Here is a 13,386-nt window from a genome sequence, read left to right as displayed (position 1 = left end):
TACTCTTCTAAGGATTCATTTGATCTATCCTGTCTATACCTGACAAATGCTTCCTTCTTTTGCTTGACTAAACCTGCAATTTCTTTAGTCATCCAGAATTCCCGATACCTACCAGCCTTTCCTTTCACCGAATAGGAATATACTTTCTCTGGACTCTTGTTATCTCATTTCTGAAGGCTTCCCATTTTCCAGCCATCCCTTTACCCGCAAACATCTGCCCCCAATCAGCTTTTGAAAGTTCTTGCCTAATACTGTAAAAATTGGCCTTTCTCCAATTTAGAACTTCAACTTTAGATCTGGTCTATCCTTTTGCATCACTATTTTAAAACTAACAGAGTTATGGTCGCTGACCCCAAAGTGCTCCCACACTGACTCCTCAGTCACCTGCCCTGCCTTATTTCCCAAGAGTAGGTCAAGTTTTGCACCTTCTCTAGTAGGTACATCCACATACTGAATCAGAACATTTTGTTGTACACACTTAACAAACACCCCTCCATCTAAACCCTTAACACAATGGCAGTCCTAATCTATGTTTGGAAAGTTAAAATCCCCTACTATAACCCCTCTATTATTCTTACAGATAACTGAGATCTTCTTACAAATTTGTTTCTCAATTTCCCTCTGACTATTAGCGGGTCTATAATACAATCCCAGTAAGGTAATAATCCCTTTCTTATTTCTCATTTCCCCCAAATAACTTCCCTGGATGTATTTCTGGGAATATCCTCCCTCAGTACAGCTGTAATGCTATCCCTTATCAAAAATATCACTCCCCCTCCTTTCTTGCCTCTCTTTCTATCCTTCCTGTAGCGTTTGTATCCTGGAACATTAAGCTGCCAGTCCTGTCCATCCCTGAGCCATGTTTCTGTAATTGCTATGATATCCCAGTCCCATGTTCCTAATCATGCCCTGAGTTCATCTGCCTTCCCTGTTAGGCCTCTTGCATTGTCATAAATGCAGTTTAATTTATCAGTCCTACCTTGTTCTCTGCTTTGTCCCTGCCTGCCCTGACTGTTTGACTCACCTATGTTTTCAACTGTACCAGTCTCAGATTGAAATCTCTCCTCACTATCTCCCTGGGTCCCCCCCGCCACACCCCAACCTTCCTAGTTTAAATCCTCCCGAGAAGCTCTAGCAAATCTCCTTGCCAGTATATCAGTCCTCTTCCAATTTAGGTGCAATCCATCCTTCTTGTACAGCTCACGCCTATCCCAAAACAAATTCCAATGATCCAAAAATATGAATCCTTCTGCTGTACACCAGCTCCTCGGCTATGCATTCATCTGCTCCATCCTCCTATTCCTGCTCTCACTAGCTTGTAGCACCGGGAGTAATCCAGATATTACTACTCTCGAGGACCTCCTTTTTAAATTCCTGCTTAACTCTTGGTAATCTCCCTTCAGAATCTCAATCTTTTCCCTTCCTATGCCATTGATTCCAATGTGTACAATGACCTCCTACTGGCCCGTCTTCCCCTTGAGACTATTCTGCACCCATCTTTGATCCCAGCACCAGGGAAGCAACACACCATTCTGATTTTTTGCTGCAGGCCACAGAAATGTCTCTCTGTACCTTGGGCTAGGGAGTCCCCTAACACAATCAATTGTTTGGAACTTGATGTACCTCTCATGACGTGAGATATGCTCAGGATATCAAGATCCTGGTTACTGTGCCAAGTACTGAAAGGGTAGCTGAACAGAAAAACAAAACTTTGAAGGCCAAGAATCATTTGGCAGATATTTGTAAAGAGTTTTTTCAAGCTGCTGTCACCTACAAAAAGGCACTGCAGTTAGCCAAAAAGAAGGAAACTAGAAGTGACTGCTGCTGCATTTAGGCAGAACTCAAAATATACATTTCCCTTCTCTTGTCCCATTGCCCTGCACAACACCACTTCCTGATGGTGTCCTTCACTGGTCTGATCCTGTAGTTTAGAAGGATGGTACAATGCACAACCAGGTTAATATTAGTATTGACTGAGTGTAACAAAGGTATGGAAATAAAATTACTTAAAATTTGTAATTGAGAGTAGAACATTCAATCACTAAATTGTTTGAGAATAGATGCAAGAGTGGATCTTGTACTTGATTGTAGTGGTGGAGTACTAGTTATGATGTGTTTGCTGTATGCTAAATGACAAACCAGTAGTTTCTTTTGTAAGCAACCAATATACCTGGCTTTTCAGTCTCAACTAACAATACACTTAGTAGTATGTGCATTGTCATGAGATGCAACTTTACAATAAAATGTGTCTGTACCTTAAATAATCTGTTCAAGCAGCTAATTGGTATAATTTAGGTGCTGAATGCTTCATGACAAATACACGTGTAGAAAGGATATTGTACATTCTGCCAAAAAAGTTATTTTTATAGTGTCAACAACTGCTTTCATTAAACTAGCATGAATGATTATTTTTTGGTAAGTCATTGAATAATGAGATTTTAAAAATTAATATCAAAATGGTATATTATGGAAACTTACATCAGAGTAATGTGTGTTTTGTTCAATGTTGCACTTAAGTAATGAGGAATGTGACGGCTGTAATTCAAATGTCTAAAGAGCACATTGCTAATTATAGGAATTCATTTTGATCTACTTACATCTCTAATTCTACTAAAGAGCACATACACATATGAATGATTAATGAATATGACTCAATAGTTCAAATTGTTCAAGTTTTCTCGGCTGAAGAAGTTGACTGCCATTTCAGCAAAATACTTGTCCCCATTAAAAGGGATTTATGCTGTTAATTATGGTAATTTTTTTGTGGTGAGCTGAATTGACAGTTAATGTACAAATACAGCAATTTTGTCAAGTCACTGTTTGCTGCTACACAGTTCACAAGATATCTCTTCTTTACCACAATTTGCAGGATGGTTTACATATTCCCAATAATGAGAGCTAGTAAAGCTGGTAATTAAAACAGGAATGTTGAAATTACTTGGCAGATCTGGCAACATGTGTGGAACGAAAAGTGATAATTAACATTTTAGGACACTGATTACTTTTTGAAGTTCTGATGGATGAACGTTGACCTGAAACTCGAAAACTGATTTTCTCTCTTTGGTTGCTTTCAGACTTGCTGAGTACTGCCAACATTTTCTTCTGGTTTACCTGTTTCCAGAATCTGCAGTATTTTACCTTAGAATTAAACTGTGATATTTGTGTTGGAAATACCAGGATTGTATGGGATTTGGACGTGGTCTTGCAAGCTCATTTTCTTTCTCACATTTTCAGGCCTGCAAGTACTACAATTCCAATTGGAATATAGTGAACTACAAGTATGAAGAGTATTCAGGGGATCTTAAACAGTTACCTCGGTAAGTCTTTTTTAAAAAGATACTCTAATTTTAATCTTTGGTAATATTGTTGTTTATTTTATCTTAACTTGATCCACAACTGTTGAAAATCTGAATGCTGAAAATGTGTTGCTGGAAAAGCCCAGCAGGTCAGGGAGCATCCAAGGAGCAGGAGAAGGGCTCATGCCCGAAACGTCGATTCTCCTGCTCCTTGGATGCTGCCTGACCTGCTGCGTTTTTCCAGCAACACATTTTCAGCTCTGATCTCCAGCATCTGCAGTCCTCACTTCCTCCTAGAAAATCTGAATGCCCCTATAATATTATTTGCTCATAATTGAGGAATGTTTGGTGCCTTATTTGTGCCTTGAAACAGATAATACATTTTTGATTAAAGGTCAATGTTACAGTATTGTTTCACATAAACAAATTTGGAGTTGAAATATACGTGATTAATACATAATTTCCTTAAAGTGGGTTGAAAATTTCTGTCTATCTCACAGCGTTCCCACTTATTTTGACAACAGTGTAATGCAGGAAACTGGCACTAATTGATGAGCAGGACAGTTAAAGTGAGGGTATTGTAATGAAGGGAAGCGATTGGGAGTTTGGTCCTTTTCCAACCAAATCAACTGATTAATTCATTTGAGTCAGAAAATATGGTGTAATCTTGTAGTTTTATACCAAAATCATACGCAATTACATTTATTACAACAGTACTTGCTTAAAAACTCTACAATATTAAATAGATATTATTGCTAAGGGTACAAAACAATGAGAGAGAGAGTTGTTTTGGAGAGTCTGAATTTATATATTTATATAGTTAAAAAAGGTGTTCAGAATAACCAGAAATGTGTTTCCTTTCTAGGAAACAGTTTAGACCAGATAAGCTGCCTTCGCATACATTTGAGATTGACCATGATGATGTTGAGAAAGATGAGGTAGGTATACGTGACAAAATCATTGTTCAATTTAACAGTTATGTTTGCTTCCCACTTCTGTAATCACAGATTTGCTCAGTGACTCTAAACCTAAACATAAAATTCAGTCTGCAATTAAATTATAATTATCGACAGTTATAATGTAAATAACAGCACAATGATGAGACAAGACAAAAGAGTATTTCCACTTAGCTAGGAGAATTTACTTTGCTTGTATTCAATGAAATTTCTGTTATTCCAGCTCAAAAGTAGTACTTCTGACATGTGTCATCAAAATGCAATATTTAACAGCCTGACAGAGATGAGCAGCAATTGTACTTGATACACAGTGGAGCACAAGGTTGCTGAAATACAACATTTTTTGGTCACATTTTTACGTTGTGTTGCTTTCTTTTCTCCTTTAGTTACCTTATGTCATTTAGCATGTTTAGGTGATGTTTAGCCGTCAGGTGAATGGACTAAACCCCTGACTACTAAATGTCGCATGCAATCAACCATGTTATGAGAGAGATGTGGCCTTTTCTTTCTGCCTTTCTAAGATCCATTTGTAAGTTTAGGAAATCACTGTTTGGATAATTGAGATCACAGTATATGAAACTTGAGAAGTACAATCCTTTCATAATGGGAGAGCCTTTGTTGTAAATCTTAGAAGCCAGAGGGAAATTTGGTACCATGTAAGGAATTTGATTTATTAGTTTTGTTTATGGTAGCTGTTTCAAATTGGAAAATCACACAACACCATGTTATAGTCCAACAGACAATCACCTGATGAAGGAGCAGAACTCTGAAAGCTAGCGCTTCCAAGTAAACCTGTTGGACTATAACCTGGTGTTGTGTGATTTTTAATTTTGTACAACCCAGTCCAACACCTGCACCTCCAAATTATAGTTTCAAAGTGGAGTTCGCAATTTTAATTGTTTCATTTGAAGATGTATTGCTCTTGATGTGACCTGTTCTCATGTATATATGTAATTATGACATAATTCTCACATTACACTGTATTAGGGATCATTGCATCATCTCTCTAGTAGGTTAATATTAAGTAATCCTGAAGTCATACAGATGTCTATATTTCATTTGTACATCCTTCAAACTGCATGGATACAACATACTGTACAAAACATTACTATAATTTGTTTGGGAGAGGAGGTGAGGAGAGAAGAAATTTAATTAACTCAGAAGTGAAACATCAATGTGTTCCAACTTTTATAATTTATAGGACACCACATCTCTATCGTCTTCAAAAGGAGGGGGTGGTGGTGGTGGAGGAATGAGCGTTTACAAGTCTGGCTGGCTTTACAAAGGGAATTTCAATAGCACTGTGAATAACAGCATTACTGTCCGAGTAAGTTATTCTTTCCTTAATTGATTCCGTTAACATAGCAGGATTTGTTTAAAATTTTACAATGCAGAACTGTTCCAACTATTAGAACAAAGCAAACTGAACAAACATTGTTTTCAGCAGTATTAGTTTGCAAATATTACTTTCCTGAAAAGGTTAAAAAGTTCAATATTAGCTCCTGGCAATTTCTAGCTTTGATATTTTAGCAAATGTAACGTTGTTTTGCTCTCCAAATTATTGAAATGTCTTGCTGATTCAAGTACAAAATACTGCTGGAAATCTCATATAAAAACAGAAAATGCTGAAAATATTCAGCAGATGCAAGGGCCAAAATAATACTCAAGGTTGATGACCAATATGTAGTTTTGTAATCTGGGACATCTAAACCTGAGCCTACACACAGGCTGTATATGAAAATTGTGATCTATAACCTCTGTTTGGCTTCTGCATCATTCAGAAGTGTTTTGTCCACAGTACTGTTTATTTTACAGAAACATTCATTGCACATCCTGCACCTCCATGCAATAATCCCCCTTTCAGTCTGTTGTTTTATCTTTCAGATCAGATGTGTATCTACTTATACAATAATGCCTTATTCATGTACAATCAACAACCAACCTTGTTGTAATGGAGCCCAGAGGAAGATGGAACAGTCTCCCCATATTTTCAATAAGGCTCTTTATGAGCCTCCAGATTCAACAATTTCAGGCCATAACCTCTACCTCCATGTTTTGGGACAGGATTTGAGAGTGATGATCCTGGTCACGTTTTATACCTCAACTGGATTTATCATTTGTTTCTTTATTGTCCCATTGTTACCCACTTCTGTTTTTGCATTTAACTTCCACATTTTTCTGCTTAAAACCTGTTGCATTTCTAACATTTTACAGTTCTGACGAAAGATCATTGAACTGAAACATGAAGGATGAAATTGGAGGTGATCTGACCAGTGTATTAGTTTACCAGCATTATCCAGGTCACAGTCCGGGAAGAGTTTCAGACATCCTTCCTCACCTGGCTATACCTGTGGCCACAGACTGCCTTTGGAAGGATGGCCTTTCCACTCTGATGGTCCAGTCGCAGTGCCATTTTCAAGTTCGCATCACGTTTTGAGAGCATACCTGAAGATGGAGCTTTCTTCTCTCTCCCTTAGTGCAACAACAGGCTGCAGCTCCTTCAATAGGCCCTTCAGCTTTGATAATTTGCCTGTCATCCTTAGTTGGATGGCAAGCATGATCTCTGGCCACTGTTTAGCCAAACAAGACAAAAGCAATGCTTGATGACTGTTCTTAACAAAGTGACTTTGATCTCAGGGCTTGCCAAATTTGCTCACTAACTCTGATTCTCCCTCTTTAGATACAAGCTGATCTGCTGAGGTGTTTTTGCATTTTCTGTGTTTAGAACTAGATCGTGGTAGTTTAATGATCTCACATTTGTTCAGATTTTTTGTCTATCTGGGTATAATATTAAAATTTACTCTGTTTTGCAGTCTTTTAAAAGGCGATACTTCCAGCTAACACAGTTATCAGATAACTCATACATTATGAACTTTTACAAAGATGAAAAAATCTCAAAAGAACCTAAGGGTTGTATCTTCCTGGACTCTTGTACAGGTGTCCTTCAGGTAAGAGTGTGCTGTCAACTTGTATTAAATCAAAGGTCCATACCGCCTTGCAAAATTCAAAGCTTTTTAAATACTTCTGGTTATTATCTACTCTGATCAATTTATTGCATACTAAAAACTCTGGAATGGCAACACTAAAATTGCAGTTGTTGGTAACTGTGAGTATGTTTTGTCACACATGTGGGGAATTCATTGCTATAGTGCCACTTTCATAAGAGCTTTGAATAAGGAAAGGACTGAAGAAGCTAAGCAGTTGACTGAACTCAAAGTAACTACAGGCTGTCACAGCCAAATTTGATCTTACATAAAATGGAGCTGTGAAATTTTCATCCAAAGTGAAAAAATAAACAGCTCGGCTCAAATGATATAAATATAGTTAACTAGGAAATTAATACAATCGCTCAAATGAACAAAGGCAACCAAGAATTATTTTTATTCATTCGTGCCAGGTTGACATTGCTGGTTGGATCGTTACTTATTGCCCGTGTATTGTTGCCGCTAAGAAAGTGGTAGTGAGCTGCTGTTTGAACTACTGCCTCATTTATACTAGGTACACTCACAATGGTGTTAAGGAGGGAGTTTCAGGATTTGACCTGGCAACACTAAAATGGCAATGTAGTTTCAATTCAGTATGGTGAATGGCTTGGAGTGGAACTTGAAAATGGTGGTCTTCCCATATATCTGCTGCCCTTGTGAGTTTTGGAAGGTGCAGTTTCAAGAGCCTGTGTGAATTTCTCCAGTGCATCTTGTCGATAGTACACACTGCTGCGACAGATTGGGTGACAGGTGGAGAGAGTAAATGCATGTGGATGTAGTGCTAATCAAGTGAGCCGCTGTGTCTTGGATGGTGTCAAGCTTCTTGAAACTGCATTCATCCAGACAATTGGTGAGTATTCCAACACATTTCTGACATGTGCCTTGTAGGTGGTGTACTGGCTTTGGTGAGTCAGTTACTTGCTGCAGGCCAACTCTTGTATTTATATGGCTAATTCAGTTCAATTTCTGGTGAATGGTAACCCCCAGGATGTTGATATCACAGGATTCAACAATGGTAATGCCAATGAATGTCAAGGGCAATTTTTTTATTGTCTTTATTAAGATGCTGTTGCCTGGCACCAGTGTGGAATGTTACTTATCACTGTCAGCCCAAACCTGGATAATGACCAGGTTTTAATGCATTTGGACATGGACTGCTTCAGTATCTGAGAAGTTGTGAATGGTGTTGAACATGATATGAAGATAGTGAACATCCCCACTTCTGACTTTATGATGGAGGGAAGTTATAGATGAAGCACCTGAAGATGTTTAAGCCTCGGACACTACCCTGAAGAATTCCTGCAGCGATGTCCTGTTGCTGAGGAGCTGACCTGGATTTTCCCTTGCCCTGAAATCCTTTATTCCAACGTAGATTAGACTGTATGGAATCCCCATCATAAAAAGCTCGGAAGGAAATGCTTGATTAAATTGAATTTTCTGCAGGACAATTCCACTAAGCCTGGAATATTCTTAAAGTCTTCCTTAGATCGGCGACTTTAGATGTTTCTGATGAAATCATGTAAAATTATTTGGAAAAAGTTATTCTGTTAGACTATGTCTAACTCCTGACTAAATATTAAAGTGATCCCACACTTACCTCATACACCCTAAACCAGTTGACCCACAGTCCATGTGCATCTGCCATACTAAGGCCCAATTCCGATGTTGAGACCTGCCTCCCCCTTTCTCCCCCCTCCCACCAAACCTGAGCTGACATCACTAGCCTCTCTCTACATAACCAGACCCACTATAAGTGATCTGACACTATCCTTCCCCCACTACATACAACTACATTGCTGACCCCTTCCTTCTGCTGGGCCCAACTCAATGTCCCAGCTCCATCTACCATCCCTCCCCCAAACCCCCTCACACCAGTGCTACCACCGTCACCATCACTGGATCCACCTGACTATCCCCTAGCCAGACCTGATTTCTTCCACCTGCTGCATTACTCACCATGCCACCTTGCACCTTGGCACCCTATCCAGTCAGCATCATGCCCCATACTACCTGTGTGAGATTGCCACTCCTCAAAACATCCATTGTCATATTTCATGATAGACAAGGGAATCTTGATGTGGGTGCAGACAGGAAAGTGAATCTGAGACCACAACCAGCTAAGTAATTTTGTCATTATGCGGCAGAACAGACTCAAAGGGTCAAATTGCCCACTCTTGCTCCTAGCTTCCTATTTGCAATGTTAAATACAGATTCTACTTATTTCTTTCTAGTCCCCCCTCTGTTGGCATGGTGTATGATAGCCATAGGTGTACACCATACCTAGTGATACTTTCAATGTGCTTTAAATTGAAGAATTTTGACCTAGTGACAGTGAATGAGCAGTGATTATTGTTCCAGGTCAGTTTGATATGAAGTTTAGAGGGTAACTTACAATGTCGAAAAGTGTGGTGCTGGAAAAGCAAGGAGGTCAGTCAGCATCCGAGGAGCAGGAGAGCATAAGCCCTTCACCAGAAGCTTACAATGTCCAATGTGATTCATGTAGCTTAGCATTGGAGTGGTCATGAGTCTGCAAGGTACTGTAGAAGAAACCTTGCTAAATTGCTGTGGTGCATCTTGTATATAGTGCACACTGCTGCTATACCGTGTCAGTGATATAGGATATGAATGTTTAACATGGTGGCTAGACTCCAGATTCTTTGTCCTGGACAGTGTCAAACATCTTCTATATTGTTGAAGATATGGTCATCCATCACATTCCTAATTGTGTCTTCATTGATGAGAGAGAGATTTTAGGGAGTTGGGAAATGAGCTTCTCACTGCAGAATTCCAAGACTTTGGTCTGCAATCGTAGTCATATTTTTTAAAATGGCTGGTCCAGTTCAATTTCTGATCATTGGTGACCAGGATATTGAGAAAGGGGGAGAACCCACAATGGTAATACTATTGAATGTAATGATAAGATGTTTATATTCTATCTTGTTGCAGGTAGTTATTGCCTGGTGCTAGTGTGGTGTGGGTGTTACTTGCCACTTATTAGCCTAAGCCTGGATGTTGCCTGTGTCTTTCTGCATATGGGCGTTGATAGTTTCTGATCTGAGCAGTTGCAAACGACACTGAGCCTTGTACAATCATTAACAAATATCCCCACTTCTGACCTTATGATAGTTATTGATGAAGCAGCTGAAGCTGGTTTGACTAAGGACATAATCCTGAGGAACTCTTGCAGAAGTGTCCTGAGGCTGAAATAATTGCCCTCCAGTAACCCCAACTAATTTCCTTTGTGCTTTGTGTTCTTTAACTACTGGAGAAATGTTTATTCCTAATTCCTATTTAGTCTAGTATTGGTAGGGCCCCTTGTAGCTATATTCAGTGAAGTGTTTCCTTGATGTCATGGACAGTCATGCTTGTAAAACATAGAACAGCACAGCAAAGGAACAGACTCTTCAGCCCATCATGTCTGTGCTGACCATGATGCCATTCTAAACTAATCCCATCTGCCTGCACATGGTCCACATCTCTCTAATCCCTGCCTGTTTATGTGTCTGTATAAATGCTTTTAAACTTTGCTAATGTATCTGCTTCTGCCACCTCCCCCAGCAGTGTGTTCCAGGGACCTACCACCCTCTGTGTAAAAAGCTTTCCTTGTACATCTTCTTAAAACCCAGGCCTCAAATTCAACACTTTGATCTGTGGTTGGACCAAGACTATAATGAGGACAGGAACAGACTGGACCTGGCAGAAATTCAGCTGAGTATTTGTGACACGATTACTACTGTATTGGTGTTGCTTGATTTCCCGACTGTGCCCCTTCCATCATTTTGTTGATGATTGAGTGGGGGCTGATGGGTGATAATCAGTTGGATTGGATATTTTCTGCTTGCTTGTATAGGACATAATGGGCAAGTTTCCATATTGTCAGTTGGATACTGGTGTTACTGTCTGTTAATGTAGCTGCACATTAGTTTGTTAGGAGAAAGTCAGGATTCCAGATGCTGGAGAGTCAGAGTCAAAAAATGTGGTGCTGGAAAAGCACAGCAGGTGGGGCAGCATCCGAGGAGCAGGAGAGTTGACGTTTTGGGCCTATGCCCTTCATCAGAAATGTGGAGAGGGAAGAGGGCTGAGGAAGAAAGGGGGGAGTGGGATGGGCAGGTAGTTGGGAAGGCGATAGGTGGATGCAGGTGGTGGTTAATGGTGATAGGTCAGTGGGGAGGAGGGAGCAGATAAGCGGGAAGGAAGATGGATAGGTAGGACACGTCAAGAAGGCGGTACCAAGTTGGAGGGTTGGATCTGGGATGAGGTAGGGGGAGGGGAGATTTGGAAACTGGAGAAGTTGATGTTGATGCCGTGTGGTTGTCAGGTCCTGAGGCAGAAGATGAAACATTTTTCCTCCAGTTGTCGAGTGGCTTGGATTTAGCAGTGAAGGAGGCCCAGGACTTGCATATCCTTGGCAGAGTGGGAGGGGGAGTTGAAGTGGTCAGCCACAGGGTGGTGGGATTGTTGGGGTTTGTGTGGACCAGCAATGTTCCCTGAAACGCTCCATGAGTTGGCGTCCTGTCTCCTCAATGTCAAGGAGACCACACCAAGAGCAACAGATGCAATAGATGAGGTGGATTGATGAGCAAGAAAATCTCTGCCAGATGTGAAGTGATCCTTTGGGGCTTTGGATGGAGGTAAGGGGGGAGATGTGGGAGCTGGTTTTACCCCTTGTGCAGTGGCAAGGGAAGGTGCCGGAAATGGAGGGTGATTTGGTGGGAGGGGCATGAACTGAACGGAGGTGTCACAGAGGGAATGGTCTCTGCGGAATGCAGACAGGGTGGTGATGAAATTATATTTTTGGTGGAGGGGTCTGACAAATTATGACAAACTCACACCCACTCCATTATGGTAGGGTTAAAGGCCGGCATTCAGAGTTGTTTTTGAGCTCTTAGCTTTTGTGTTTGGAGTTAAAGGTTGGCTAATGCAAATGCAATTCATTTGCAATTGAAATTGTGCATACCACTGTAAACAATTTCGATGGATATAAAGTTGCAGGAAGCAGGGTTTGAAACTGCATTTTTTGGATTGCTGTTCATAAATGCAGTAACCTCAAAAACATGGCATTTATCTTCGAACATGTGGGCTGGCTGAACAAGCTGTGACAAATCAAACATACAGAAGGCCACAATGGAAAAAGAACATTGATGGTATAACCACAAGTTACTCCAGTTAGGCCAAGCAGATTTGTCAAAAGCTGTCATTTCAGCCACACTACAGAAGTGTCAATAACGCTTCTTCAAACAATACTTTCTGTTTCCTATTAGAATTTTAAAAACATTTTTATTTGTCTTATGTGCTTAGAAATATCCAGAAATTTTTTTTGAGTATGCCACACTGCATAAGCTTCCAACATTTATCTTGAAAATAGATTTATAAGTAGGAAAAAAACTTTCGTAGTTGGAACAAAAAATCAAAAATACCAAGGCCTTCATCTTTCATGGCATGTCCTACTGGAAATGATATGAGAACAAAACATTTTCTTTTATTTGATCCGGTTAACATCGTAGCGTTTAGGCTGAATTTTCATATCAGAGGTAGGATCATCTGGTGAGATTAATCCTAACTTTGCAGTCACGCCTGTCGAGAGATGACTGGCAGGTGAAATTTCCAGGAGTCCAAGCCCGAAGTGACCAGACTGATGCCTTTTGAAGCAATCAATGGCTCATCCACGTACAATTTCTCAGGTTTTGCCTCTTGACCACTTTAATCCATTCCCTCTGATACTTTCACTCCATCCACATCCTCTCCCTCACTGTCTTCATCCACCACTTGAACATTGTCCACTTTATGAACAGAACACAGCAGCAATTTCCTTTAAAGACAGTAAGAACTCTCTGTGCAAATAGACTCTTTGAACTAACAGCACAAATAATGGCAAGCAGTTCTAAAATGGTTATCTTGCTGGATTGTAGCCAAGAGCCCATAAAACTTCCTGAGTAAATAAGGCTTTAGAACTGTGATCTCAATCGATTTATACACTGAAAGAAATGGGAAATAATTAAATAACTCCACATTATCATACAAGGTCTCACTTCCAATAATGTGAAAGGCATTCTACCTTTTTATATATTGGATGTATTTGAGTCTCACTAATTTAAAGATGTTTATACATTTTCGAGATTGATCTTTTCCTTGAGAGCCTGCCAGTTGATA

The 13,386-nt window shown here is 39.9% G+C and overlaps 1 protein-coding gene across 9 annotated transcripts in view; it reads left to right on the top strand.

The window, feature by feature from the left end:
* Positions 1-13,386, top strand: part of dock10 (dedicator of cytokinesis 10) — a 333,676-nt gene that overhangs the window by 179,042 nt on the left and 141,248 nt on the right. For all 9 annotated transcript variants that reach the window (XM_043702107.1, XM_043702105.1, XM_043702109.1 and 6 more), the window contains 4 exons: positions 3,235-3,317; positions 4,162-4,234; positions 5,454-5,579; positions 7,066-7,200. In XM_043702107.1, the coding sequence (XP_043558042.1) occupies positions 3,235-3,317; positions 4,162-4,234; positions 5,454-5,579; positions 7,066-7,200 (417 nt within the window). The remainder of the gene's footprint in view (positions 1-3,234; positions 3,318-4,161; positions 4,235-5,453; positions 5,580-7,065; positions 7,201-13,386) is intronic.

Source organism: Chiloscyllium plagiosum, chromosome 13 (assembly GCF_004010195.1).
Source record: "Chiloscyllium plagiosum isolate BGI_BamShark_2017 chromosome 13, ASM401019v2, whole genome shotgun sequence".
Lineage (NCBI taxonomy): Eukaryota > Metazoa > Chordata > Chondrichthyes > Orectolobiformes > Hemiscylliidae > Chiloscyllium > Chiloscyllium plagiosum.
This window is presented reverse-complemented; position numbering and strand designations above follow the sequence as displayed.